This window comes from Cebus imitator, unplaced genomic scaffold (genome assembly GCF_001604975.1).
Source record: "Cebus imitator isolate Cc_AM_T3 unplaced genomic scaffold, Cebus_imitator-1.0 Scaffold274, whole genome shotgun sequence".
Taxonomy (NCBI): domain Eukaryota; kingdom Metazoa; phylum Chordata; class Mammalia; order Primates; family Cebidae; genus Cebus; species Cebus imitator.
This window is the reverse complement of record NW_016107589.1, coordinates 797,498-820,155: the sequence shown is the minus strand read 5'-3', so window position 1 is coordinate 820,155 and position 22,658 is coordinate 797,498. Positions and strand designations below refer to the sequence as shown.

The 22,658-nt window shown below is 44.0% G+C and overlaps 3 protein-coding genes across 4 annotated transcripts in view; 1 reads left to right on the top strand and 2 right to left on the bottom strand.

Annotated features, from left to right (window-relative positions):
* Nucleotides 1–11,845, bottom strand: part of BRD8 (bromodomain containing 8) — a 23,534-nt gene extending 11,689 nt beyond the window's left edge. The window contains 10 exon segments of the mRNA XM_017500941.2: nt 584–728; nt 1,120–1,338; nt 1,850–1,986; nt 2,909–2,973; nt 3,395–3,475; nt 3,597–3,719; nt 3,932–3,981; nt 4,613–4,682; nt 10,426–10,522; nt 11,452–11,845. Of these exon segments, the coding sequence (XP_017356430.1) occupies nt 584–728; nt 1,120–1,338; nt 1,850–1,986; nt 2,909–2,973; nt 3,395–3,475; nt 3,597–3,719; nt 3,932–3,981; nt 4,613–4,682; nt 10,426–10,522; nt 11,452–11,470 (1,006 nt within the window). The 5' untranslated portion in view covers nt 11,471–11,845.
* An 89-nt stretch (nt 11,846–11,934) lies between these two features.
* On the top strand, nt 11,935–21,300 carry KIF20A (kinesin family member 20A). The gene is made up of 19 exons (XM_017500942.2): nt 11,935–12,061; nt 12,816–13,001; nt 14,550–14,639; nt 14,739–14,858; nt 15,441–15,579; nt 15,704–15,891; nt 15,978–16,107; nt 16,286–16,480; nt 16,587–16,698; nt 16,803–16,871; nt 17,072–17,215; nt 17,344–17,509; nt 17,617–17,781; nt 17,911–18,050; nt 18,193–18,295; nt 18,606–18,804; nt 19,057–19,148; nt 19,368–19,505; nt 20,301–21,300. Exons 2-19 carry the CDS (start codon nt 12,837–12,839, stop codon nt 20,616–20,618), a joined length of 2,673 nt encoding a protein of 890 aa, XP_017356431.1. The 5' UTR covers nt 11,935–12,061; nt 12,816–12,836; the 3' UTR covers nt 20,619–21,300.
* Nucleotides 20,825–22,658, bottom strand: part of CDC23 (cell division cycle 23) — a 29,449-nt gene continuing 27,615 nt past the window's right edge. The window contains exon 16 of one of the 2 annotated variants that reach the window (XM_017500944.2): nt 20,825–22,316. In XM_017500944.2, coding sequence (XP_017356433.1) covers nt 22,146–22,316 — 171 coding nt within the window. In that variant the 3' untranslated portion in view covers nt 20,825–22,145. The remainder of the gene's footprint in view (nt 22,317–22,658) is intronic. The other variant, XM_017500945.2, reaches the window with a different exon arrangement.

Sequence of the window (22,658 nt, the reverse complement as noted above, 5' to 3'; positions counted from 1 at the left end):
TAGAGACGGGGTTTCACCATGTTGACCAGGATGGTCTCGATCTCTTGACCTCATGATCCACCCGCCTCGGCCTCCCAAAGTGCTGGGATTACAGGCTTGAGCCACCGCGCCCGGCCGCTTTTTTCTTCATTTAATTCTCATCACATCCTTGTCAAGTATATACATTACAATTAATAAAAAAGGAAACTGAGACTCAAAAGCTAAGTTACCTATCCGAAGTCACAAAACCGATGTGTGGCAGATCTAAGATTCAAGCCCAGTTCTCTGGTTCCAAATCTTATTCCACTATTCTATAATCTCAGGTATCTCTAGCACCTTGATTTTGCAAGTCACAAGAAAGCAGCTCATTATTACTCTCAATATCTATGCTGTGGTCAGTCAGGGCTATCAATATCTTGAAGACAGACAGCTTTATAATCGGGAGCACTACACTGTTTACCAGGTAAAGTAGCTCCAAAAAAAGTTAGAAAAAGTTGGGCTTTAAACTAGGACTAACAATTGCTTAGTAACAAACTGAAATTGAGGTCAGTCAATGTCAAGTTCAATACCTCTGAAGTAGATGAAAGGAAAAGTGGTAACTTACCCGAGGCAGCAGGGGAGGCTGCAACAGTATTGGGTGTTTGCTGTATCTCCCCACCATGTATCATGGGAAGGACCCCGCCTACCTCCAGGAGGACACCTGTACTGTTCAGGTGGCCAGAAGCCACAGCCATTTCATTCTCATTGACCTACCAGGGAAGAATAGAGGTGAAGGCTACACTCAAGTTTTCCTTTACTACCATTTCCCAACAAAGCTCCAGAAGTTGATCAAACTTTATGAAAACTAATAGTTAACATCCACAGAGAATAATTTAATACCCAAAGGAAACTCTAAACTATAATGTTCGAAACTTATTTGACAAGAGTTCTCTGGAGTAGAGAACCAAATTAATTGTGATTCAGAGACCTCAGGACCCAAGGGTACTATCAACTTATAGTATTTTTCAAAAATTAACATTCAATTAGGAGATATTTTCCTCTTTTGAACTTTTTTTCCCCATGTCACATTTTAGGTCCCAGGCACTCCCTTCCAAGTACTAAATCACCACAGCTCTCAAACACCCACAGAAGTCTCCATACCAGTCTGGGGCTAGTAGGCAGGAGGCTGCCCTTCTTCAAGAGCTCTGACAGCAGAGGGGAGGGGGGTGGAGTTGCTTTCTGTCCAAGCATCTTTTTCTGGGGTGAATCATCTGTTACTGGGGTCATGGGGGCTTCTAAGGGTGCAGAGCCTGGAGGAAGGGTGTCAGGAATCCCAGGAAACGAGGTGACTGGGGCACTCGGCAAAGTCCCGGGGGTTACCTAAGAGACAACAGAGAACCTTTATCTGACTTCTCAAACTATGGAAGGTTCCCTACTAATATGTTCGGGTTAGTGTGTCTAACTATTATTTTATTAGTCCTGAGTCGAATTGCCCAGAAAGCCTCTATCCCTCCTGTTCTCAGTCATACTTTTCTTCCCCACAAGCTTCTCTTCCATCCACTCAAACATCCCACCCAACCTGCCTTTTATGAATTCCTTACCCACTACCAGTATTACATTTAGAAGGACTTAGTCCCTTATTTCAGCAGGAATTTCATAGGACTAGTATGAAACAATTCCTTAAAATAGTCTTTACCTATCTCTCAAAAAGGTCAAAAGCCTCAGTGTTTTTAGGTCCATTTTTATCTCAGAGCACAGAACATGGTAAATTCTTTAGCATTCAGACCAAGAGAGGAAGTTGCCTTTAGGCCAAAAGTGGTTTCCTCATCACTCAGCTCTGCTGGCTTATTGCCCCTTAGCTGACAATTTCTACAGCTGGAAATATACTCACCCCAGAGGTAGCCTCTTCCATAGTGGTTGGAGTCAAGTCTCCAAGTGGATAATCACCTCCTGGGGAGGCAGAATCTATAGGAGAACGAACCATCACAGTGGGTAACCTCCGGGGGGGTGTTCTTACTGCTTGACGAGCTAGAACATAAAAGAAAACAATGTCCAAATCTTCAAGATTAAATAAATGAAACTTGACACTATTCTGCTATTAATACAATAAACGGCAAATAGGAATGTTGCATTACTAAGGCAGCATAATGAGTTTGGATTAGAAAGCTTTAACACTTTTGGAGATGGATAACTTTTTAGCCTAATTTTTCCTAAGGGCAGTTCTCACACTAAACAAACTCCTTTAACAATCTCAAACTACTTAGTTATCCCAAAAGTCCTTGGAGTGGGAAAGTAGTTTAAATATCCTTTAATATTCTCTTTAGCAACTTATTAATACTCTGCTTTTAAGAACAGGGAGGCCAGGCATGGTGGCTCACACCTGTAACCCCAATACTTTGGGAGGCCAAGGCAGGCGGGTCACCTGAGGTCAGGAGTTTGAGACCAGCTTGGCCAAAAAATTAGGCAGGCGTGGTGACAGGTGCCTGTGATGCCAGCTGCTCGAGAGGCTGAGGCAGGAGAATTGCTTGAATATCATAGGAGGTAGAGATTGTAGTGAGCCGAGATCATGCCACTGCACTCCAGGCCTGCACAACAAGCTCTCGGGGGTGGGGGTACAAAAACAGGAAAAGACCTCACAGCATTTATTCCTAGAGTTGTAAATGCTTACATTTCTCCCCTTATCCAATGACTGAACTATTCTCAATCTTTTCACAGGACTTTGACTTCTAAAACATTAATTATATTCAATAACTTCTTATCGAGCCTTTGTATCCTAAAGTTATTTAAGGTGTAGTGAGATCTGAGCAGAGTTCATGTCTAGGAGTTTCTTCTTGGACATTAAGGGAGGTTTTTATTCTAGCAGAAGAGAAAACTGTGCAAGTAAATTTAACCCAATGGATTCTAGTACTGTGCAATCAATTGCTAAACAGACATACTAGGGTCAGCTTACCCTGATATGCAGCATCTGTAGCCTTCCTCTTTACTTCAGCCTCCTCTTCTTCCAATTTTTTTTTCCTAAACAGGGAATTAAGAGTTAGATGCTAGACAGCTCTGGCTTCTCCCCAGAGTTCACAGAACCCATAGAAAGAAATTTTTTTGCCAGGTCAGCACTTTCTGGAAGAAAGGTCTAAACAGGGATTCTAACCAGCAAAACAGGGAACTGGGGTATACTGTCTAACTCCCACTTCTTCACTCAGGCAAACTAGAGCCACTTTTAAGTTACAACTAAGTTATGTTTTCATACTGAAATGTTCCATCATATTACCTTCTAGGACTCACTCCCCCCTCCCAGCCACCAAGCCGCTTTGCAGTTTTCCCCTTCCAGAATCTGTCTCAAGTCTAAAGGGATGGCAGTTGAAGGAAATAAGCCAGATTACTTGAGGGGAAAAGAGGGTAAAAAGAAACAAGCACAGAAGAACAATATAATATAACCCACATTGCAATGTCATTGCAAAGCTCATCCAATCTGCTGTCCATGTGTCCAGCTTGAATTAGTTCTGCATCTCTTTTTAGCCGTCTATAGGAAGAAAGAGAGGTAGGTAGACTGGATTTTTAATCTATTCTAAAAATTCTGACCAATACCAGATGTCAGCCTCTTATGTCTTTCTCAATCTTTTGGCCTTCTCTCTGATAAGTACCTATATCTCTCCTGGGTTTCCTTTATCACTTTCTTTAGTTCCTCAACTCGCTCAGCAGTCAGTTTCCGAACAATGACGTCTTCAACAGTTTCCACCACTTCTCCCTTTTCACCTCGTTTCCGTCTGTGGAAAATGAAAAAAAAAAAAAAAAAAATCCATATTTGAATAAGACAATATTTATCCCCTCTCCCACATGCTCTGAGCCTTCTTTACCATTTAATCATAGATAACTTCTGCTTTTTTTTAAATCACCCAGTATTATAAATAGGTATAAACCAGAATTCCTCAGTAAACACTCTAAGAAATTTGGCTAAAGTACCTGGCTTTATACTCACTTTGGGGTCTCAGTGGTCTCTAAAAGCTCTGAGTATTGGGAAGCACAATGCTACAAAAAAAAAAAAGTTAAAATGTGATGAGCAAGCATGGAAAGAAATGCCCTTTCCAAGTTTAAAGAGATTAGAGTAAGATTTAGAGAAGAGAGATATATGTAAGATGTGAAGTTTCTAGGAGGGTAAGTAACTTGATAATCAAATCAGTTCAAAATAATCAAAACAAGCCACAGAAAAAGAGTCTTATGGACTAGAGTTTGTGCATTTGGGTAAAGGCAACCTAACTGAAAATATTTATAGCTAATATCTACTAACTAGTTACCACGTGCAAGGCACTGTGTTAAATGCTTTACATGTATTACCTCAATTAACTTCACAACAATCCTGAAGCAAATCATCACTATTTTACAAATGAAAAAAACAGAGGAAAATGGCCCAGTTTTTGGATGGAGTAATAATGAACTCAGATCTGTCTAATTTCCAAGCTTGGGTTCTTAAATGTTAGGCAACACTGAGAAGAAAAGTCTAATATGATCATATATGGATGGATTAGCAAACAGTAGGAAAAAAGAAAAGGCATTCTCAACTATTTTCCCACATCATGGTATAAAAACTTTGTAATTAAAAGGCAGGGCCTGCTTTAGAACTCAAAGACTGCTCTAAAAGAACACTTGCTTGGGAACTTACTTTTTGAGAGAACCAGTCTGGAGGGCGGCCAGGTTCTGCAAAGGGCTTGATTGCTCTGCTAACTGACACCCTGCAAAATGAGGAAAGCTTTATTACACACCAAGCAGAAAATAACAGGAGATATACGCTGAGAGTACAAGGCTTGGAGTTCAAACTCTGGAATAAAAAAGATGCCAATGAATGCCAGGTGTGCAATGGATTGTGCCTATAATCCTAGCACTCTGGGAGGCAGAGGTGGGAGGATAGTTCGAGCCCAGGAGTTCAAGACCAGCCTGGGCAACAAAGGGAGACTCCGTCTCTACAAAAAAAAAAAAAAAATCGACCAGGTGTTGTGGTGCGTACCTGTGGCTTGTGGTCCCAGATACTTGGGTGGCTGAGGTGGGAGAATCCTTTGAGCCCAGAAAGTCGAGGCTGCAGCGAGCCCAAATCGCACCACCGCACACCAGCCTGGGTGACAAAGTGAGATCCCCCCCACGCCACTGCCACTTAAAAAAACAACAGCATGTATAGTATATAATTATTTGTGTTCAAAAATGAGGGGGATAAGAGGGAAAAATATTTGCTCACATAAACAAAACTTATGCTAGAGAGACACAAGAAACTGCTAATACTAGTAGACGGGGGACAATAATGGGAGGAAGACATTGGATATCATTCTGAACTTTATGATTTGGCATCTGCTGATAAAATAATAAAATTTAAAAATTTTGCTCAAGTACTCTTATACTGTTTTTCTATGGCTGGGCGTGGTGACTGTAATCCCAACACTTTGGGAGGTTGAGGAGGGTGGATCACTTGAGCTCAGGTGTTTGAGACCAGCCTGGTCCATGTGATGAAACCCCATCCCTACTAAAAATACAAAAATTAGCCAAGTGTGATGGCATGCACTTGTAATCTCACTTACTCGGGAGGCTGAGGCAGGAGAATCACATAAACGCAGGAGGCGGAGGGTGCAGTGAGCCGAGATTGTGCCACTGCATTCCAGCCTGGGTGACAGAGCAAGACTCCATCTCAAAAAATAAATAGGATTCTTATACTATTTATCTAATAAAAATATGAGGAAATATACAGATTAGATTCTATTTCAAACCAGTTTACCTGTATTGCTTAAAAATGAGCTGTTTATATATATATACACACACATGTATATATATGTACAATGTGTATATATATATAACACATCTATGTATATGTATACACACACATATACACACAAATGTATATATACACACATATACACACTAATGTATATGTGATATGTGTATATACACATACACACACACACATTTTTATTTGTTTAGATAGGTTCACTTTGTCACTCAGGCTTCAGTGCAATGGCACAATCATGGCCTGCTGTAGCTTCCACCTCTGAGGCTTAAGGCAACCTCCCACTGCAGCCCCACCCAAGCAGCTGAGATCACAGATGCACCACCAAGCCTAATTTTCTTTTCTATAGGGAACAGGGTCTCTTATGTTGCCTCCCCAGCTCAAGCCATCCTCGCATCTCAGCCTCTCCAGTAGCTGGAACTACAGGCACACACCACCAGACCCAGGTAATGTTTCTGTTTTTTTTTTTTTTGTAGAGACACAGTTTCATCATATTGTCCAGACTGGTATCCAACTCATGATCTTAAGCTATCTGCCCGCCTTGGCCTTCCAAAATTCTGGGATTACAGACTGAGCCACCCCACTCAGCCCCATTCTATTCTCTAGTTCTGTGAGGTCTATAATTTTTCCCAGATTACATATACAACTGAGATCATGTGGCATTTCTTTATGTGCCTAGCTTATTTTACTTTACATACGATCCTCCAGGCTCAACCATGGAATCACAAATGGAGGATTTACGTTTTTATGTTTTGAGATAGAGTTTCACTCTCTTGCCCAGGCTGGATGCTGCAATGGCACGATCTCAGTTCACTGCAACCTCCAACTTCCCGGTTCAAGTGATTCTCCTGCCTCAGCCTCCTAAGCAGCTGGGATTACAGGCATGCACTACCACGCCCAGCCAGGATTTACTTTTTTTTTTTTTTTTGGGATGGAGTCTCCCACTGTCACCAGGCTAGAGTGCAGTGGTGCCATCTCGGCTCACTGCAACCTCTGCCACCCAGGTTCAAGCCAGTCCTCAGTCTCCCGAGTAGCTAGGACTACAGGCACGCACCACCACACCCAGTTAATTTTTGTATTTTTAGTAGAGATGGGGTTTCACCATGTTGGCCAGGCTGGTCTTGAACTCCTGATCTCGTGATCTGCCCACCTCAGCCTCCCAAAGTGCTGTGATTACAGGCGTGAGCCACTGCACCCAGCGGATTTATCTTCTTTTTCTTTTTTTTTTTTTTTAAGATGGGGTTTCACTATGTTAGTCAGGCTGGTCTTGAACTCCCGACCCCAGGTGATCCGCCCGCCTTGGCCTCCAAAGTGCTTGGATTACAGGCATGAGCCACGATGCCCGGCTGGATTTACTTTTTTTAATGGCTAAACAGTATTCGATTGTGTTCATTTTAAATATGTATTTTATACACACACACACACACACACACATTTTCTTTATTCATCTGTTAACAGATACTATAATAATTACTTTAACTGTGGGTAGTTTCACAGAAGTATATATATTTCAGAAGTACCGTATCTTACCCTTTAAATACATGCAGTGGATGGGTGTGGTAGCTCACGCCTGTAATCCCAGCACTTTGGGAGGCCAAGGCAGGTGGATCATCTGAGGTCAGGAGTTCAAGACCAGCCCGGCCAACATGGAGAAACCCCATCTCTACCAAAAAATACAAATATTAGCCAGGCATGGTGGTGCAGGCCTGCAGTCCCAGCTACTCAGGAGGCTGAGGTGGGAGGATCACTTGAATCTGGGAGGCAGAGGTTGTAGTGAGTCAAGATTGCACCATTGCACTCCAGCCTGGGCAACAGAGTGAGACTCCTTCTTAAAGGAAAAAAAAAAGTGCAGTTTACTGCACATCAATTATATCACAAAAAAAGTTGCTAAAAGGGATGTGACCTTTCTTACCAACCCCCTTCCTTCTTGTTGCATAGAACAAGGATGTGACAGCTGAAGCTCAAGGAACCACCACGAATCATAAGATAACCGGAAGATAAACTGCGCTGAGGAAGGTGGAACAGAAAGAGAAGATTCTGACTTCCTAATGTCACTGTAAAGTTGCTATGAGAGTTGTGGCCTGCCTAGACTTACTTTATGTGTGAGAAAAATAAACTGAAGTTTTTAACCCATTTCTCTGTTGCTGTTGCTCTTTCTTTATAGTGTTTTTGTTTTTATGGTGGCCACGTATTACTTCAAAAATTAGATTTAAAAAACAAAAAAATGCTAGAAAACACAACAATTAGCAAAGTACTGAATTGTCTATAAATGTGGCAAGAGAGTTAAATTCGTAATGGATGATACAAAAGAAAGGGGATGGGGACTGATACAGGGCAAGATAAAATGATAGTTCTAGGCTCAGAGTGATGGCTCACGCTTACAATCCTAGCACTTTGGAAGGCTAAGGTAGGAAGATCCCTTAAGCCAGTAGTTCGAGACCAGCCTGGGCAACAAAGTGATAAAAAACAAAAAAAATTAGCCAAGCATGGTGGCACGGGTCTGTAGTCCTAGGTACTCAGGAGGCTGAGCTGGGAGGATCACCTGAGGCCAGGAGTTTGAGACCAGCCTGGGCAACATAGCAGGACCTTGTCTCTACAAATACATAAAAATTTAAATAGCCAGGCATGGTGGCACGTGCCCACAGTCCCAGCTACTCAGGAGGCCGAGGCTGGAGGATCACTTGAGCCTAGGAGGCAGAGACTGCAGTAACCCAAGATCGCACCAATGCACTCCAGCCTGGGCATCAGTGACATGGTCTCAAACAACAACAACAAAAAGTCAAACATGATAGAGTTACTACATAACCCGGCAATTTCACTCCTTGAATAAAAAACTCCAGAGAATTAAAAACATTGTCCATAACCTTGTACACGAATGTTCATAGCAGCATTATTCATAACAGCCAAAAAGTGGAAACAAACCAAGTATCTATCAAGTGATAAATAAACAAAATTTGGTATATTCATATAACAGACTATTATTCAGTTAAAAAAGGAATTAAGTATTGAAACATGCTACATAAGAATGAACCTTAAAAGTGTTACGTTAAGTGATAAGAGTCCAGAAGAGCACATATGATTCTATTTGTACGAAATATCCAGAATAGGCAAATCTACAGAGACAGAGAATTGGCTGGATATGGTGGCTCATACTTGCAATCCTCGCACTTTGGGAAGCCAGGACTGACGGATTACTTGATGCCAGGAGTTCAAGACCAGTCTGGACAAAACCCTACTAAAAATACAAAATCTCTACTAAAAATACAAAAATTAACCAGGCCACCCGTGGTGGTGCATAGCTGTAATCCCAGCTACTTGGGAGGCTGAGGCACGAGAATCACTTGAACCTAGGAGGCAGAGGTTGCAGTGAGCCAAGATCGCGCCACTACACTCCAGCCTGGATGACAGTTAGCCTGCTTCTAATTAATTAATTAATAGAAAGTAGATGAGAGTTTGCTTGGGGGTGGTAAGGAGGGGACAACATGAACTGACACTTAAGGAGTATGGGGTTTCTCTTAAAAATAAGGAAAATGTTCTAAAATTAGATTGTGGTGATGGTTGTACAACTGTGAATATACTAAAAACCATTATATTGTACATTTTAAGTAGGTTAATTATATAGTATGTGAGTTATATCTCAATAAAGCTGTTTAAAAAAAGAAATACAGGCTGGGCGTGGTGGCTCGTGCTTGTAATCCAAGCACTTTGGGGGCCAAGGCAGGTAGATCACCTGAGGTTGGGAGTTCAAGACCCACCCAACCAACATGGTCTAAAAAAAAAAAAAAAAGGTAAAAAAAAAAATAATAATAAAAGTAAAAAATAAATAAAAAGGAAATACAGCTGGCCTGGTGGCTCACACATGTAATCCCAGTAGGTTGGGAGGTCGAGATGGGCAGATTGCTTGAACCCAAGAGTTTGAGACCAGCCTAGGAAACATGATGAAACCCCATCTCTACAAAAAAATTAGCTGGGCATGATGGTGTGTGCCTATAGTCTCAGCTACTCAAGAGGCTGAGGTGGGAAGATCACCTGAGCCCCAGACATGGAGGCTGCAGTGAGCCAAGATCACTCCACTGCACTCCAGCCTAGGCCACAGAGTGCAACCCTGTCTCAAAAAAAAAAAAAAAAAGAACAGCTGGGCTCGGTGGCTCACACCTGTAATCCCAGCACTTTGGCAGGCGGAGGAGGGCAGATCATGAGGTCAGGAGATCGAGACCAGCCTGACCTACATGGTGAAACCCCATCTCAATTAAAAAAAAAAAAAAATTAGCCAGGCATGGCCAGGCAAGGTGGCTCATACCTGTAATCCCAGCACTCTGGGATGCTGAGGTGGACTGATCACTTGTGGTCAGGAGTTTGAGACCAGCCTGGCCAACATGGCAAACCCCATCTCTACTAAGAAATAAAAAATTATTCTGGCATGGTGGCACGCACCTGTAATCCCAGCTACTCAGGAGGCTGAGGCTGGAGAATTGCTTGAACACAGGACTGGGAGGCGGAGGTTGCAGTGGGCAGAGATCGCGCCACTGGACACCAGCGTGGGCGACAGAGTGAGACTCCGTCTCACAAAAAAAGGAAAAAGAAAAAGAAAAAAGAAAAGAAAGTCTACTTATAGCTTAATACGATTAACTACAGAAGTCTACCAACATGAAAGCATATCCAACAATTTCTAAGACCCAGGAGAGCTGACATCCTAGATACCTTACCAGTTTTGATCTCCACTTCTCATGACAGAAGATGCTAAACACAGCTTCTCTCGGATGGACCACGGCTCTGTGGGGCCAGTACTCAGCAGCTTGTGTTCTGGGAGAGAGGGAGGGAGAGAGGGAAAGAGGGAGAGAGGGAGGGAGAGAGAGGGAGGGGGAGAGAGAGAGAGAGAGAGAGAGAGAGAGAGAGAGAGAGACAGACACACAGACAGACACACAGACACATTCCAACTTGTTAGGACAAAATGAGCTACTAACACCAAATCTCGATTTTCACCTCTCCAAGTGAAATACCACCAGTGAAGGTGGTATCTAGTTGCAGGCGAATTACAGTATAACATTTTATTTCTTAAAACGCCATGGCTTTAAGCTCCGCTTTATTAAAAAAATAGGGAATGTCAGATTAGGCAGTTCTCACTAAAAGCCCAGGTTTATTCCAGCTTAAACGCGAGGGCTTATTTCCCAGGAAACCGAGCGGCCAGAACCTCCTACTACCCCGCCTCCCTCTTAGCATAAACTTGTTTACTTCTCTCAGCTCCTCTACTCCAAACGTCAGGCCTAGAAGACTTTCAGTCCACGAAAAGAAAAATGTCTGAAATGCCCGAGACGCAATCTTCTCAGTAGCAGGAAAAGCTCATTGTTAAAAGACCCGACTTCTACTGCCTCACAAACGTAGGTCAGAAAATGAATGGCTCTTTGAGACGCCGGTTACTCCGACTGGCTCACATCTTTCAGTCTGCACGCCCAAGTTTCTAGAGTGCTTTTACGGTTACCCCGCAGAGTTCCTAACACACTCGGATTCAGTAAGCTGCTTCTCTCAAACCTCCGCTCCCTCCCTGAGAAACAAGTCCCCAGATTTCTGGGGCCCCAAACGTTGGTCTTCACGATACTGTGGAGCGCAGGTCTCTGAAAATCCTGGGCTCTCAAGCAAACCACTTCTCCTACTCCTTAGTGGTGTAACAAAAATACGATGCCTAGCCTCGAATCTACAAAGGCCTTTCACGCAAAACCTGCTCAGATACTCACTCCCCGTTCCCGTCGCCATCTTGGCCCTGAAGTCTCCAACCCTGAGGAGAGGCGGTCTGGTAGGGCCGAAACCCGGGAATTCTGGGAAATAGAGTATTGGCGTTGGTTCGCGGTGTCTCCTGGGAAATGTCGTTTTTTCCTCCCTAAGACGAAGCTAGCACCCTAAACCAGTTATCTTGTGCACTTCTGTTAACAGTGTTGCTAAGGCAGGACAAGGGTTGGAGGCTGAAACCTCAAGATTTTCTTTATGCTGCTTGGATAAGAAATGTCTAGGATTCAAGGAAAAGGGTTAAGTTGGAAAAATCCCAGGCGAAATAACTCCGAAATCGCGACAGTTGGTAACCCGGATCTACATTAGATTTGAGAGGTCAAGCGGAAGCAAACGACTGGAATTCCAGTCAGGTCCGCCCCCTTTCCTTACGTGGATTGGTAGCTACAGGCTTCGCTATCTGATTGGCCGAACAAACGCAGCGCGTAATTTAAAATATTGTATCGGTAACAAAGCTGCCCCTCGAGGGCGGAGTTCGGCTCTCCGGCGGCGAAAGTCCAGGTTTGGAGACCAGGTGTGAGCGAGCTGGTACCCAAGGAGGATCAAGTGGCACGTCTTCGGGTAAGTTTGCTGCTGGGCTGGAGTCCGGGTTACCAGCTCTTGCCCGCGCGGAATAGGCTTTAAGAAGGCAGAGCTGCAGCCATCTCTTTCTCTTAATGCTGCATCTTTGTTCTCACCGTGAGCCTTGGGGTGAGGTTAGAGAAGAAGCCGAGGGATCCTGACACCACCTCCACAGCACCGGCGGGCGAGGCGCCCTACTTGAGGCTTGGCCTTCTGCTTTTGGGGCCAGATTTATGTGGACTTCTGGTCGCGTTCAGAAATGCCACCCCAAGACCGGGCATGGTGGCTCAAGCCTGTAATCCCAGCACTTTTGGAGGCAGAGGCGGGCGGATCACGAGGTCAGGAGATCAAGACCATCCTGGCCAACACGGTGAAACCCAGTCCCACTAAAAACACAAAAAAATTAGCTGGGCGTGGTGGTGCACGCCTGTAGTCCCAGCTACTCGGGAGGCTGAGGCAGGAGAATTGCCACCCAGGAGGCGGAGATTGCAGTGAGCCAAGATCGCGCCACGGCGCTACAGCCTGGGCGAGAGTGTGAGACTCCCGTCTCGGAAAAAAAAAAAAAAGCCACCTCAGACTTCTCCCAATTGTTCATTAAGTGAACTTCTTTCATTCCCTTCTCTTTTGCCGATAATTGGAGGAGAAAGGAAGTAGGGAGCGGGACCTGGTGTCCTGGAGTAAAGGACTTCTCTAAAATTCGCAGCCTCTTCTGTTGCTAAAAGTTCGTCCTGCCCACGTTTTTGTCTCTTTTTAGACCTAGGCTGCCCCTGCCATCATGTCGCAAGGGATCCTTTCTCCACCAGCGGGCTTGCTGTCCGATGACGATGTCGTAGTCTCTCCCATGTTTGAATCTACAGCTGCAGATTTGGGATCTGTGGTACGCAAGAACCTTCTGTCAGACTGCTCTGTCATCTCTGCCTCCCTGGAGGACAAGCAGCAGGTAAAGGAACTGGGGAGTGGCTGGGGCAGAAAGTGATATCCTCAGGCCAATAGTTGTCCATACAGGGTAATATGAGGTCAGAGACTAAAAATCCTGAATGGCTGAGAGATCAATTCAAAATTAAGAGCATTTGGGACAAAATGGTTACAAAAAAAAAAAAAAAAAAATTAAGGGCATGAAAAAAAAAAAAAATTGAGAGTTGTGTGTCCACAAGAACTATTGTTTGCATTGCATTAGTGAAATACCCTCAAGTGCATGCTGTCAGTTAATCTCTCAGGGAACGATAATAGTTATCTCTCTTTGCCTTGAGGCCCAGCTGTGCTAAATAATTTGCACAAGGTCATATAGGCATCATGTAAGTAGAATGTACAGTTCACATTTTAATAGTATCACCACAGCTTCAATTTGTTGTAGCTTTCCTGCTAGGTCAGGGTTTCTCTGTCACAGCATTGTTGACATTTGGGGCTAGACAGTTCTTCCCGGGATCTGTCCTGTGCGTTATGTTTAGCGGCATTCCTGGCCTCTACCCACTAGATGTCAGTAGTGCCTTCCCACTCATGACAATCAAAACATGTCTTCAGGTACCTCAGGCATTGCTAAATGGCCCTTGGAGTGAAAATGACCCTGGCTGAGCAACACTGTACTAGGTCCTATGCTAAACATTACCGCACATTGTTACATTTTGTCCTCTTATGGAATTTCTCTTAGACTTATAAAGTTCCATAAGAACATGGTCCTTGATGATGTCTCTCACTATGGACTGTCAGAGCTTCTCTGTTCCTAGGCCATAGTAGGCACTCTCTAAATATCTGGGGGTTTTTTTGTTTTTGTTTTGAGATGGACTCTCGCTCTGTTGCCCAGGCTGGAGTGCAGTGGCACAACTTCCACCTTCTGGGCCCAAGCAACTCTCCCTGCCTCAGCCTCCTGAGTAGCTGGGATTACAGGCACCCACAACCAAGACCAGCTAATTTTTGTATTTTTAGTAGAGATGGGGTTTTGCTGTGTTGCCCAGGCTGGTCTCGAACGCCTGACCTCAAGTTATCTGCCCCCCTCAGCCTCCTAAATTGCTGGGATTACAGGTGTGAGGCACCGCACCTAGCCTCTAAATATCTGTTGAATGAATGATGTTGGTGCTATTATTAACCCCATTCTGCAGATTAGGAAACTGAGGCAAAGAATTTAAAGAACTCATAGTCCAAGGTCTCATAGTTACTAAGTGATGGAATTGGGACTCAAATTCAAGTGTGTCTGCCTCTGCTTTACTTTACTAGCACATACCAATTTTCATACCAGTCAACAAATTCTAACTCAGATCATTGGTGTGGCAAACCAGGTTTGCAGGATAATGATAAGACAGGGAAGGGTGACAAAGTCATAAAAATGTCTATTTGGGTTGGAATAATTGTAAAACCAAAGAGTGGCTGCATGGAGACATTTGAGGGGAAGTGGGGTAGTATTATCATGGTTCCTAGAAACTACTGTTTGTCCATTTGCTCAGAGGTAACTGCTGAAATTAATCTGTGGTTCTGGGCTGGAATTATACCACAGGTTCCATCTGAGGACAGTATGGAGAAGGTGAAAGTATACCTAAGAGTTAGGCCCTTATTACCTTCAGAGTTGGAACGACAGGAAGATCAGGTGAGTGTCTGAGAAGGGAGGATTTAAGGTGAAATGATGCAGCACAAAAGAGATTCCCAGGAATGCCTTCTGTGACAACTGTATTTTCTCTCCCCTCAGGGTTGTGTCCATATTGAGAATATGGAGACCCTTGTTCTACAAGCACCCAAGGACTCTTTTGCCCTGAAGAGCAACGAGCGGGGAATTGGCCAAGCCACCCACAGGTTCACCTTTTCCCAGGTATGGAGGGTACTGGTTTGTGAACAAAGGACCAACATGTAAGGGCAACTTTATTCCCTCTTGGGAGGGAAAGCTCCTCTGCTTGATTGGGAGTTCCCTGTATATGCACACTTACAATTTTGAGGGCCCTAGTTATATGTTAGTCACTATGTCAAATAATATATGTATATCAATTCCAACAAATTATATTATCATTATTTCCTTATTTTCCTGACAAGGATAATGTGGCGAATGTAATATTGCTGAAGCCATGTAGCTAGTCATTGGTAGAGTTAGGACCTGAGTCTAGATCCATGTATCTCCAAAGCCCACGCTTGGGGGCCATTATATTGCCCCCATTGTGTGTACAGCATCAGGCCTAGAGCATAACATTCCTTAAGTGTTTGTTGATTTGGGTGAAAGATGGACTAGCAGAGAGTGCTTAGTCCTCAGTGTTTGGGGAACAGATGGCAGCACTGCAAGAATAAGCTGCTTGAGTGGTCTCCGGAGCCAACCACTCAGGAAGAAATATATCTGTGGCTTTGCACAGGAGGCAAGTGGGAGATGAAGGATAGGCCACTAAAAATCTGGGTCTCTCTCTAGATCTTTGGGCCAGAAGTGGGACAGGCATCCTTCTTCAACCTAACTGTGAAGGAGATGGTAAAAGATGTACTCAAAGGCCAGAACTGGCTCATCTATACATATGGAGTCACTAACTCAGGGAAAACCCACACGATTCAAGGTGAGTAGCAACACTTCACAGGATTCCTGATTGGCTGGTAATGGCGTTGTTTTTACCTTTTGATACTCTGAGTTAGGGGGAGAAAGACACTTGCCTCAGCTGTCCATCTTTCATATGCCTCCAGGTACCATCAAGGATGGAGGGATTCTCCCCCGGTCTCTGGCACTGATCTTCAATAGCCTCCAAGGCCAACTTCATCCAACACCTGATCTGAAACCCTTGCTCTCCAATGAGGTAATTTGGCTAGACAGCAAGCAGATCCGACAGGAGGAAATGAAGAAGCTATCCCTACTAAATGGAGGCCTCCAAGAGGTAAAGCATTGATATCCATGGCAGTGGGGGCACGGGGTACAAATCTAGGGAACTTTTGTGCTTACCTTCTCCCTGTGCCCCTCCAGGAGGAGCTGTCCACTTCCTTGAAGAGGAGTGTTTACATTGAAAGTCGGATAGGTACCAGCACCAGCTTTGACAGTGGCATTTCTGGGCTCTCTTCCATCAGTCAGTATACCAGCAGTAGCCAGCTGGATGGTATGTATGATGACTGGGCTCTGCCAAGAAACAGCAGGAACCCACTCCCTGTTCCTAACAGCTACCCGGAGTACAGACCAGAGGTTGCAATCTGAGGTCTGCCTTCTGAGGCCCCTGCAGGCCAAAAGAGAGATGAACTGCTCTAGGCTAATGCCCTATACATTGGCTTCTTCCCCAGAAACAAGTCACCGATGGGCACAGCCAGACACTGCCCCAGTACCTGTCCCAGCAGACATTCGCTTCTCCGTCTGGATCTCGTTCTTTGAGATCTACAACGAACTGCTTTATGACCTATTAGAACCGCCTAGCCAGCAGCGCAAGAGGCAGACTTTGCGGCTATGCGAGGATCAAAATGGCAATCCCTATGTGAAAGGTATGGGAAATGGGGGAAGCTGGCATGAATGCTGGAGGGCAACTGGGGAGAGACTGGCAAAAGAGTTGGATGTTCCCTCTTATACCCTTCTCTACTTTGGCCTCAGATCTCAACTGGATTCATGTTCAAGATGCTGAGGAGGCCTGGAAGCTCCTGAAAGTGGGTCGTAAGAACCAGAGCTTTGCCAGCACCCACCTCAACCAGAACTCCAGCCGCAGGTGAGTAGATTTTAAGAATAAACTTCACTGTGTTCCAGGAAACGTTAGTGTTCTGCCTGGTCATGGAAGATGTGCAATGACTTTCTGTTTTTCATAACTTCCAGTCATAGCATCTTCTCAATCAGGATCCTACACCTTCAAGGGGAAGGAGATATAGTCCCCAAGATCAGCGAGTAAGTTTTTCCATTTTGAAATTTGGGCTTGTTGGTCATAAATGGTAGTTGGCAAAGCATGGGGGAGGTTCTTAGGGGAACTTGTTCTCCTTTTTTGGGTGCAGAGATTCTTAGTGGGCCCTCCCCTCTCCAGAATTATACAAAGGGCCAGAAGGCTCATAACACATGAGGCCCTTGTCAGATCCTGTGCATCATTCTAGGCTGTCACTCTGTGATCTGGCTGGCTCAGAGCGCTGCAAAGATCAGAAGAGTGGTGAACGGTTGAAGGAAGCAGGAAACATTAACACCTCTCTGCACACCCTGGGCCGCTGTATTGCTGCCCTTCGCCAGAACCAGCAGAACCGGTGAGGTTTTGACTATAAGCCCTAGGCTCTGCAATTTGCTAAGAGACTTCCTGGTCACCACTGGTGCTAGGCTACCCCCAAAGGCTGCTGTTCTGCTCATAGCTCTAATATCTCTGATTCTCTGCCAGCTCAAAGCAGAACTTGGTTCCCTTCCGCGACAGCAAGTTGACTCGAGTGTTCCAAGGTTTCTTCACAGGCCGAGGCCGTTCCTGCATGATTGTCAATGTGAATCCCTGTGCATCTACCTATGATGAGACTCTTCATGTGGCCAAGTTCTCAGCCATTGCTAGCCAGGTGAGAAGCTAGAGGTATGATGGGTATGCTCACTTGGAACTGGTAATTCTAAGAAAGCTCCTAGGGACTACATATAGAGTCAAGTAAGATATTTTTTTCCTCTCTAGCTTGTGCATGCCCCACCTGTGCAACCAGGATTCCCATCCCTTTACTCATTCATCAAGGAACATAGTCTTCAGTCATCCCCCCGCTTAGAGAAAGGGGCTAAGGCAGACGCAGGCCTTGATAATGACACTGAAAATGAAGCTGATGTCTCCATGTATGGCAAAGAGGTGAGAAGACAAGAAGGCTTTGGTGCAGCTGCCTAGTAGCTACACATTTTCTGTGGTGCCTTCCAGGTGGGCTTGTGCCTCTTGAGGACATGGGCATCTGATGACCTCTGACATGTGTGTCTCTCCTAGGAGCTTCTACAAGTAGTGGAAGCCATGAAGGTATTGCTTTTGAAAGAACGACAGGAAAAGTTGCAGCTGGAGATGCAGCTCCGAGATGAAATCTGCACTGAGATGGTAGAACAGATGCAACAGCGGGAGCAGTGGTGCAGGTACTAGCTGAGTGATCCCTCTGGGACACCTGGGACAGAGGGTAGGAAGTAAGGAGTTGGGTGGAGTTGTGCCTCAAGATCTGTTCCCCAAGTTCACTCCTCAGAATCTTCACTCACTTCTCTTTTCTCCTGTTTCTGACAGTGAACATTTGGACACCCAAAAGGAACTATTGGAGGAAATGTATGAAGAAAAACTAAATATCCTTAAGGAGTCACTGACAAGTTTTTACCAAGAAGAGATTCAGGTGAGTTGCCCTGAGCCAGCTCCAACTAACTGCTCAGATTTCCATCACTAGCTTGCCTGAAGTAAAAAGATTTTGTAAACTACTCCAGTAAGGGCAGGAATATATTTTCTCTGTTCCTCTTAGTGCTTTGGGTTCAATCAATGTTTGGTGAATTGATTAAGGGTTTAGTTGGCCAGGAAATCGTATTAAGTGCTAACAATAGGTTTTCAAGGGATCAGTGTCACAAGTGCTTTGTTTGTCTGTTCAGTCATCTGCCTCGGCAATATTTTTCTGGCTGTGCACAGAATTGTGCTCTCTGCTTCCCTCTTAGGAGCGAGATGAAAAGATTGAAGAGCTAGAAGCTCTCTTGCAGGAAGCCAGACAACAGTCGGTGGCCCAACAGCAATCAGGGTCTGAACTGTCCCTACGGCGGTCACAAAGGTTGGCAGCTTCTGCCTCCACCCAGCAGCTTCAGGAGGTTAAAGCTAAATTACAGCAGTTCAAAGCAGAGCTAAACTCCACCACTGAAGGTGAGGAAAGGGACAGGCAGGAAACATAACTGGTTCAGGGACGAGCTGTTACTCAAACCCAGGCCTTCCGACTCTTGCTCTAACATAATTTCCTAAACTGCAAGCTACAACCCCCTGACATTTCAATCTAGGGTGCACATAGCCTCACTTTTTATATTTGCTACAAGCTACTTTTAACTCAGTTGAAGAGATTGGGCCAAGGCTAAAAAAAAAAACCCACATATTTTATAGTTTCCCGTTTCCTTCCCTCAGAGTTGCATAAGTATCAGAAAATGTTAGAACCACCACCCTCAGCCAAGCCCTTCACCACTGATGTGGACAAGAAGTTAGAAGAGGGCCAGAAGGTAATTACCTTTCTGTTTACCAAACTCTTACCTAAGGCATTTCCCACATCCAACAGTCTATCACTGGTTCATGGGAAGACAAGATGCTGGAGGGTAGCTATTTCACTCAGCTCACTAGCCTTTCTAATTTTACTTCTCTTCAAATGGCTACCTGACCCCTGCAGATTATTATACTGGTTGCTCTTGCCCACAATCTGATTCCTACTTCCCCTTTTTCAGAATATAAGGCTACTGCGGACAGAGCTTCAGAAACTTGGTGAGTCTCTCCAATCAGCAGAGAGAGCTTGTTGCCACAGCACTGGGGCAGGAAAACTTCGTCAAGCCTTGACCACTTGTGATGACATCTTAATAAAACAGGTTAGGGCAAACTACCCACTTCTCTCCCACTAGCACACTCCAGTGTATATGTGAGAAAGGAAAGAGGACCAGAAGAAAAAGGTAAAGATTTTTAGGCTGAACTTAGAGCGACAGCAGTATATTTGCAAAATAAAAATAACTATTTTTTTGTTAAGCATTTACTAAGTACCAGGCACTATGCTAAGTAATTTATAGGCATTTTCTGTCACAACCACCTTAGGGAGGTAGTTACTGTTCTATTTCATCTAAAAAACCATTGTTTTATGCACTGCTAAGAAAAAAATTAACAATTTAGCTATGACATTTCTTATCAGTAAGATGCATCCTGATCCCAGAGATATTAAAACTGTATATCTTGGGCTGGGCGTGGTGGCTCACGCCTGTAATCCTAGCACTTTGGGAGGCTGAGGTGGGTGGATCACCTGAGGTCAGGAGTTCAAGACCAGCCTGGCCATCATGGTGAAACCCCATCTTAAAAAATAAATAAATAAATAAATAAAACTGTATATCTTAAACTAAGCTCAACATTTAATTTGATATTTAGAGACTAAGGTGCTTAGAAATTAAATTTACTCAAGCTCGTACTACCTTATGGGTTAGAAGATGTCCTATTCAGCACTGCTTATATTTTGGTCTCAGAAAATGCCCCCTTATCCATTATAAGCTCTGACGTTAAAGAGTTTTAATCTTTGAAGAAACAGTCATTAATAACTGGTAATGGGTGGTATGTATTAGCCCTGTTTCTCTAATCTACCAGACAAAAGTGTTTTCTATAACTTTATTGATCTTCCTTAGGACCAGACTCTGGCTGAATTGCAGAACAACATGGTGCTAGTCAAACTGGACCTTCGGAAGAAGGCAGCATGTATTGCTGAGCAGTATCATACAGTGCTAAAACTCCAAGGCCAGGTTTCTGCCAAAAAGCGCCTTGGTGACAATCGGGAAAACCAGCAACCAAACCAACAGCCTCCAGGGAAGAAACCGTTTCTTCGAAATTTACTTCCCCGGACACCAACCTGCCAAAGCTCAACAGACTGCAGCCCTTATGCCCGAATCCTACGCTCACGGCGCTCCCCTTTACTCAAATCCGGGCCTTTTGGCAAAAAGTACTAAGGCTGTGGGGAAAGAAGAGCAGTCATGACCCTGAGGTGGGTCGGTTGCTCTTCTGAACAAATAGGTCTCTTTTAAGCTTTACCATATATCAGTAAGGTTTTTTTCCCACTTTTGTATTATAATCACCTATGTAATCTCTCTTTTTTTTTTTTTTTTTTTTTTACTTATATGGTTTCTATGCACACACAAAAAAGTTATATTAAAGATATTATTGTTCACATTTTTTTATTGAATTCCAAATGTAGCAAAATCATTAAAACAAATTATAAAGGAGACAGAAAAATTGAGAATCAAACATCATTCTGGACCATGGGAACCTTGAAAAAGCATGGCAGTGGAGACCAGTAACTAGTATACAGCTTGCCTAAGAAGGCTTAGTAAGAAATGAATTCAAGTAGTAGATATTCTAAACCTTCCTTAATATAAGATGAAGTGTCATATTTTAGGAGGTAAAAAGGTAACACAAAATTCTGAGAATAAGAATGAAGTCTGGACCCTAAGCTCAGAATGATCCATAGCATCTACTGTACAAATTCGTTACAGCAGACATAGCATATTACCTCCTGCTGTATACACATGCACAGGCCTGAAACTCTCCAAGAGCACCACAAGAATGATTTCCTTTATCATCTAGATAAAGGCTGAAAAAATGTATTCTGTTGCAGATAGGAGGGAAAAAATATAGACAATTACATTGAAAATTCATTAAAACAGACCAGCTTGAAGTGAGTTTATTCTTGTATGGATAGTCACAAACATTATTTCCAAATGTCTGTGAAATTATCTATAATCCTACCTCCTTGCTTTGCTTTGGTAGGAGTATAGCTAACAATATAGCCATCTTTTGCCCTCAGTAAGGGCTATCAGCAGTCCCAAGCTCTGTGAGATTCTTTTTTGACCTTCTTTTATTCAACTTTAGGAAGTTACTTCCAATTTGAAAGCTTTTAGAAAACCCCTCAAAACTGTTTTGGAAGATTGTCTCCATAGAGTAAGAACAAATGGATAGCTCTATTCCACTTAAACCTAATCTCTGACATCAGAATAGGGATCCTGCTCAGCAAATCTAAGAGCAAGGTCATTTGTATCCATTGCTCTGACTTCTTCCTAGGGTACTCAGTGCCCTACTACGGCCAGCTGAGGGTAGAGTGGCAGAGTTTCCTGCTTTCTTTGCCTTTCTTCCACTCTCAGCAGCACTGACACTTCTGTAGCATTGCCTGTGCTAAAGTGCTATTAAAGGGACTTTCTTGGGGGCAAAAAGATTTTAAAAAGCATTCAGAAAAGGCCAAGATCTAAAGCCACTCTGGACAGCAGTAAGATAGAAGTACTTCTAACTGGCAAGACAATGTCTGTTCCTGCCAGTATTCTGTCAGCCAGCCTCTGAGGGTAATTACACAAGCTGTCCCTATGGAGCTATGGCCATCTATAGAAACAAGAGCTGAGGTCCTTGGAACAGACGTACTGTTTGTTACATAGAGGTAAGGCTTAATTAAGATGAGTCTAACAATATGCTGGCTCGAGAGTAACCAACTATGGCGTGACAGAAGACAAGTTGAGTGGAGAAACTCTGCGTGTGGGGGTGTTGTTAGCAGACAGTGAAGCAGGCAGGAAAAAAGGAGCAGGCACCTCGGTGGTGGAAGTCTCGCCTTGGTTCCGAAGCTGTAGGATTTGCCGGAGTAAGGCCTTACCTTCTTCCCGGGTCTGCAACAAAGTCAGGCAAATGTTTCAAAACATGTCCAGAGCTAGTCTCAAAAACAAGTTATTAAGATGCTGATATATGGCCGGGTGTGGTGACTCACTCCTGTAATCCCAGCACTTTGGGAGGCCAAGGCGGGAGGATCACCTGAGGTTGGGAGTTCAAGACCAGCCTTACAAGCATAAAGAAACTCTGTCTGTACTAAAAATACAAAATTAGCTGGGTGTGGTGGCCCATTCCTGTAATCACAGATACTCAGGAGGCTGAGGCAAGAGAATCACTTGAACCCAGGAGGCAGAGGTTGCGGTGAGCCAAGAGTACACCATTGCACTCCAGCCTGGGCAACA

Bases quoted from the DNA above. Each gene is read 5' to 3' on its own strand.
- KIF20A (XM_017500942.2), top strand. From the start codon at position 12,837: ATGTCGCAAGGGATCCTTTCTCCACCAGCGGGCTTGCTGTCCGATGAC. The intron at 16,108-16,285 runs GTATGTATGATG...CTTCTTCCCCAG, and splicing joins CAGCAGTAGCCAGCTGGATG to AAACAAGTCACCGATGGGCA. The intron at 18,051-18,192 runs GTACTAGCTGAG...TGTTTCTGACAG, and splicing joins CAGCGGGAGCAGTGGTGCAG to TGAACATTTGGACACCCAAA.